General features: G+C 35.7%; 1 protein-coding gene across 1 annotated transcript; it reads left to right on the top strand.

The window, feature by feature from the left end:
* The first annotated feature begins 341 nt into the window (after nucleotides 1-341).
* On the top strand, nucleotides 342-6,557 carry LOC103721423 (uncharacterized protein At4g28440-like). The gene is made up of 2 exons (XM_008811662.6): nucleotides 342-752; nucleotides 6,034-6,557. The coding sequence occupies exons 1-2, from the start codon at nucleotides 500-502 to the stop codon at nucleotides 6,222-6,224; spliced, it is 444 nt and encodes a 147-aa protein (XP_008809884.1). The 5' UTR covers nucleotides 342-499; the 3' UTR covers nucleotides 6,225-6,557.
* Nucleotides 6,558-6,816: the final 259 nt, after the last annotated feature.

Raw genomic sequence — 6,816 nt, 5'->3', positions numbered from 1 at the left:
CACCCAAAGGGCACCTACAACTACGTGGCACGACATGAGTGGTTATCTACACTAAAATCTCAGTGGCGCCTTTACACTTACGAATCATCTCGTGCCACGTCATCCACGGGGAACAAGAAATTGGTAAGTTTGAGTAGGAATAGGGCGCCTCAACAACTAACGCGTGAGCCCAATTAAGTTATACCTCGATCCAGGATAAATAGAATCTTTTCCTTTATCGATACAATCCATCACGAAAGGAAAATCGATTCTAACCATCCATCACCGATGATCACAACTCAATTTAAGCTGCTCCGGGAGATATTATAATCCGCAGTCCTGGACCAAAGCAAACTACCTACCCTCTTGGCCCCTTCTTCTTTGGCAATACCGACGTCCAAAAAGAATCGAGAAAGAGAGAGACTTTTTAATTCCGTCAGTGTCGCCTCGTTTCTCTGGGTTAGGGTTTTTTGTTCGTTCTTGGAAATTTTCTAGGGTTAGGTTTCCGGTGGTTGCAGCAATGGCGACGGTGGGGCAGCAACAGCAGGAAGGAGGCGCGGCGAAGCCGGCGTTGAGGAAGCCGGTGTTCACGAAGGTGGACCAACTGAAGCCCGGGACGAGCGGTCACACGCTCACGGTCAAGGTCGTCAGCTCAAAGACGGTGCTTCAGAAAGGCCGCGCCGCCTCCTCCTACCTCCGCCAGACCCGGATCGCCGAGTGTCTCGTTGGCGATGAGACCGGCACCATCGTCTTCACCGCCCGCAACGATCAGGGTTCGATATATACCCTCACGGGTTTTCCCTATCCGAAGCTTTTATTTGCAATGAAATACTTTTCTTGGAGTTTGTAGTTTAGATATCTGGGTTACAATCCTACATCTTACCTCGGAGACCTATGAGAGGACGTAAAGGTGGTCGCTTGATCCGGTGATAGGAGAACTCGTGTAGACCCTAGGTTTGCATTTGATCTCTTCGTTGATTTCTGCAAAGGGTTTATATAAGATTTCTTTGATTGTTTTCTTTTTTGTGGGTAAGTGAAGCCCTAGTTCTGAAATAGTTTAGAAAGCCCTTTATTTTTTTAAAAAAAATTGATCGAATTCTTAATCTTGATGCATGGGACCTGCATGGTCTTTGGCAGGCTCGAAGGTGTCTCCTTGCCTCATCAAAAGGTCATTCTTTTACCCTGGTCATTGTTGCGAATCTTGGAGGCCTGCAATCTTTTGTGTTTACTGGAATTCCCCTTTGAGTTGACAGTGAGAAGAAAAAATGATTGGATGGAGTGGACGTGGATGCTATGCCTTGGTTGTCAATAGATGCTCTGCCATTTCTGGTCTTCCAAAAGAGAGGAAAAAAAAGAAAAGAAATTGGAGTGTTTCTTTGTGGTCATCAGAACGTGCATTATTGCCTATTTGCAGGGTTAGAGGAAGTTTTAGTTCCAGGTAGGATTAAGTCTTGGGAACATGGAATAGTAAGACAATTTTTGGGAAATGTGATCAGATAAGAAAAATAAAAATAATTGATCAAAGTTATGCAAAAGTTTGGGTGAAGTCTGACAATTTAATATATATGTGCTGGTGTACCCATGTTTAATTGCAATCAGAGTTACTTTGAGTGGCTAATGCTGGAAACACATGGAACCGATCATGATAACGAACTCATGAACTCCAATCTAATCCATGACACACATAATATTTGTCTGATCTTCAATTTTTTTAGATCTAATCAATCTAGTGTAGCCTAAAAATCAAAATTTTTAATTAAACAAACTGATTTCAACTATGAAAAATGTAGGAGCTAGGTAGTTTTTTAACATTTTCAGCTTGTTAGGTGTTAGATTTATTTTTACACTGATATGTGCTCGATGGTTGATTCCATAACTCATAACTTGATAATCTGTCACCAGTCGCTCTTCAACATGAATTTCTAAGTGCCCCATAAATTGGTTTTCTTTGATATGTCTATGCACGCACACCCACAACTTGTCAAAAAAGGCCTTGTATTTTCATACTTTACCTCTTGTAACCTCAGTAAGATGGTGCAAATTGTTCCTCTTGTTTGGTGTTATGTCTCTGAGCAGTGCATGATTCCAGATAACTTGTGTTTATAAGCTTTTGAGGGATATGCTTCTTGTAACTTTTATACAAACAATTGCATTGCTCCTTGCATGACCGCTGAAAAGTAAAGAACAAAGAATTGCATTTTGCATTTGACAACTTTCAGCCCTGCACTGAATCATCAGGTTTTAACATATAATGAAAATGTCTAAGTAGCTACTATATGTGGAAGTTAAATGGCAAGGGACATGCCATGGGTATTGACTAGTATAATGTAGTTCATTAAGGTCAGTCATGAATATCTTTTTTATTCTGCATAGAAACTTCCAGGAAATGCTTTGAATATTAATTAACTATAGAAATTACAATACCTTCATCTTTTTCATATCCCAAATATTCAAATGTTATGGACACACGTGCATGCATACAGGAGAGATGTGCATGGCCACACACAATTTTGATTTGATGTTTTCAATTAAAGTCTTCAAATAAATATTCAATCTAGTTTAAGCAGCTAGCTTCAATTTATCTATGTGAAACAAAAAGGTGCAGCAGGTGAAAACCTGTACTTTTTTGTTTTATCAATGATGCATGTTTTATAGAAATGGTAATAGTTAAACTGAACCCAAGAACTCGCGCAAGCTAGCATAAATAACTAGGTCTAGACGAAGATTTTCATTATCATGTTGGTTTTGCCAACTGAACTACAGGTCAGAGGGGGAAGCTGAGGCATTAAATAATTCAAGTGTGAGGGTAGTCTGAGAGGCATACCTCATGCTTGTCTCTTCCAACAAGGTTTTAATCCCCCCACCTCTCTCTCTGTCTCTATCTCTCTCTCTCTCACACACACACACGCGCGCGTGCGCGCGCAGAGGGAACACCCCTCGCCTGTGAACGTTTACACTTACAGAAATACCCTCTACGCTTTCCTATCCCTTCTCTGACACCTAACTAACCTCTTGCCCTACTCTGCCCTTGTTCTCACCAAGCCCAGCTCTTAGCCCTGACTCTAGATTAATTAGGTTCATTTGCTCTATCGCTGCTGTTACTGCATCCAGGCATGGGCCATTGTGAAATGCTGTGAGTCTGTGACTGAGGCCTCTGCAAGCCTACATCATAAGCCAACACCTTCTCAACATTGGCTCAGCCCCTACTCATATTCTTTGTTTCTTCAAAGTATATTTATTAACTGCATCTGATGGGATTCAGGTTCTTATGAAATATATCAGTCGGGTTTATGTCTTCATTTTTAACTTGATTATAAATGGGTTGGCTTCAATGTGCGGTTGCAATACAGTTTCAAAGTGAGGATTTTACAGTTTATACCTACAGGCAAATTTGATATTGGTAATTGAAAAATGAAAATGCAAATCTTTTAGAAAGCCTAAAATATTTGTGTAAAAAATTGTATTTTTTCCTCGCCTACGTATCGAGTTGCCCAAATATATAGTTAAAATGGGTGATATAGCTTGTTTATTTTGGGGTGATTTGGTGCATACTCTACGATGGCATTTGGTTGGAGCCATGGTATGCCGTACCGTACCGGACGGTACCGGATGTACTGTATCATACCGGTTCGGAGCCGGTACCGGTACCGGTGGCGTATAGACACTTGGTATGCCAAAAGAACCGCGTACCATACCGATATTATCGTAGTGTGGCATTTGTATGGGATCCGGTATCGAGACGGCGAACCTTGGTCAAAGCATAAGAAAATTGGAAATGAGGAAAGCTATGTCACGTGGCATAACTATATGAGGTATTTATTCTAGATTCTGTTTAGTTGTCGCATGTTTTAAATTTTTTTTGAAATAAGTTAAAATTATAATGAACTACCCATTTTTGAAATGGCAAAACCACCCTTGGCTTGTTACAATATATTTTATACAATAAGATTAATATTTTAAATATAATTATCAATATTAAAGAATAATATTATATATTATATAATATATATATATATATATCATATATTATAATTATATTATTTTATTATGTTAACGTGGTACTCATATAATATTATATTGTACTATTAGAATTTTGTATAATGATATTATATTATATATTTATATTAAAAAATTTGGTAATTAATATATATTATATATTTATATTAAAGAATTTGGTAATTAATATGAAACATGTATATAAGAGTATTATCATTAATAATATAATGTAATCTAATATAATATTAATATTGCATTATGTTATTATAGAAATATTAATATTTATAGTATTATTAAAACGATTATTAATAAAATATAGTATAATAATATTATATTATTATACAATGTTATAATATAATAAAATTAGTTTTATTATAATAATAATTTTATATTAACGTAATAAAATATTATATTATTATTAACAAATATAATGCTATTATAGTAGCATTATTATATTATAATAGTAATAATTATTATAATAAATCATTTTGTATAAAAAATATTATAGTATTATAATGTTATAATAAGTACTAAAAGAATGATAATATTTTTTTACTACTACTATATATAATGTAATCTGTTATAATGTTGATTGTTATATTATAATATTTATATAATATAAGTGATAATATAAAATTAAAATTAGGGGTACTAACTGGGTGTAGGATTACTCCAAGGTGGACATGGAATAACTTACGCCCGAAAAAAATGGACATAAGATTGTTTGACCTGGTATAGCCTATTTCAAATCTATTCCTATTTTGCAAAAAATTATTTGGTATAAGTTCCCATTCCAGATCCTATGCTCTTACCAAACACCACCGAGATGTGTAAATTCCTCTCTTCACACCCTTTTTTTATCTTAACTTTTCCTACATACAGACATAGGTATGTACTTGTGTGCTTGTAGGTGGGCATGCGCAAGTGGTGTGCGTGCTTGTTGACCTAATGCAGATGCAACCTGACCTAACCAATTGCCACCTGCAATTCTGCTTAAGAGAAACATAAATAATCATCAAGAGTCATTTTTGCCTGTTAGAAGTATTAGAGATGTGTTTAAGCTGGCTCCACATTTCTTTGCTTTGGTGTTGGCTGTTCGTAATGTTACATTACCATCTTATTGTACTTTTTCGAGCTGTTTGGAGCCCTGTAGTTCAAATTGATTTGCAATTTAAATTGCCTTATTTGACTTATAAGGAATTTTAACTCGTGTTTGGAGAGAGATTGGTAAAAAGGGTGGCGAGACAGGAAAGACGAAGAGAAGTGGTGTTCCTATAGGGAGAGAGGAGATAGAGGTAGAGGTGCTCAGGCCGAGATGAGGGAAGGGTATAATATTATCTATTTATTTATTTATAAAGTATCCTTAATTTATAAATTATTTATTTGGATATTTTAATTTAGTTAATATAATAAATAGTATATAATATAAAAATATAATAATTTCTATACTGATTATTAGTATTATAATAATATTATATTATAAATTAGTATACAATTTAAATATAATTATTATTATAATACAACAAATTATTAAAATGTATTTTAGTATTATTATATTATTAGTAACATAAGATATTATTATATTATATTATTCATATTGTATCGTATTGTATACCATGGATATGGACATACGGTAATAATTTTATTATATTATATTACGATAACAATTATATTATAATTATTATTATCTTGTATTATTATTGCGTTAATTTGAACCTGGGACCTCAAAATTATGGAAGCAATTGCCCTATATGCTGATCAGCAACCAATTTCATTGAAAGTCGGACCTACCACGGATTGGGCTTGAGTTGCTAGGGCCTTGCAGCTTGACTGGCAGCCTATGGGCCAAATGTAGGCCTCCAAACATGTGGGCTAGCCCGCCTTGTTGTTGCACGTATAGGGTAGGTCGACTTGTAGCATGCCAAACAGCCCCTTACTGTATGATGGAACAAGAATCTAAATGCAGCATCAAGTCATGCATTGATCTAAGATAAAGTTCTTGAAAGCCTGTATTCTTCTTGTGTCACCGAAATAATCTTTTGTTGTATCATTTGACAGTTGATATGATGACAGCTGGCTCGACTGTGATCCTGCGGAATGCAAAGATTGATATGTTCAAGGGGTCAATGAGGCTGGTAGTTGACAAGTGGGGTCGCGTGGAGGTTACTGAACCTGCAACTTTTACAGTAAAGGAGGACAATAATTTATCTCTAGTGGAGTATGAGCTGGTGAATGTAGCGGAAGAGTGATGATCCATTTGCAGATAACCTCTGATGCATAAGAAGGCTTTGAGCTTTCAAAGCCTTTTTTCGCTAGTTCCAATCGGTCTTCGCGGTCATAAATATCAAGGTATAGAGTTTCATTAAAATAACAGTGTAAGTCATACAAAATGTCACTGGAGCTGGTGATGCTTTTGTCTTTTGTTAACAGGTCATTGTTTAGCATTAGTTGTAATTTCAGTATGGATTGATTACGAATGGGGCTGTAAATGGATCAGCAGATGTTATGCCTTTTCATTTGCGTATAGTTATCTGCCAAACTTGAAGTAAAGAATCTGATATTAATATCTTCTGTTTGCTTCTTCTCTGGTTCGTTATTTAGATTTTTTTTCTACTATTGAGGTTCAACAGTGTCAGTGTCAATCTGTCTTATTCAATCTGCTCGACTGTTAACATGAGGTTAAATACTTAAGGTGGTTTTGATGTGTTTATTGACACTTGGAAGTTGATAATCATTTGGGCTCAGTCCAGTTTTTTATTTGGGGTGGCATTGATTGTCCATAATGGAATATGATGGTTCCTATTCATTAACAGAAAATCTGCTTTTGGTGCTCGTGATTAC

Source organism: Phoenix dactylifera, chromosome 12, assembly GCF_051530095.1.
Source record: "Phoenix dactylifera cultivar Ajwa chromosome 12, Ajwa_hap1_PhDact_Kaust_v1.1, whole genome shotgun sequence".
NCBI classification, from domain to species: domain Eukaryota; kingdom Viridiplantae; phylum Streptophyta; class Magnoliopsida; order Arecales; family Arecaceae; genus Phoenix; species Phoenix dactylifera.
This window is presented reverse-complemented; position numbering and strand designations above follow the sequence as displayed.

Bases quoted from the DNA above. Each gene is read 5' to 3' on its own strand.
- LOC103721423 (XM_008811662.6), top strand. From the start codon at position 500: ATGGCGACGGTGGGGCAGCAACAGCAGGAAGGAGGCGCGGCGAAGCCG. The intron at 753-6,033 runs GTTCGATATATA...ATCATTTGACAG, and splicing joins CACCGCCCGCAACGATCAGG to TTGATATGATGACAGCTGGC.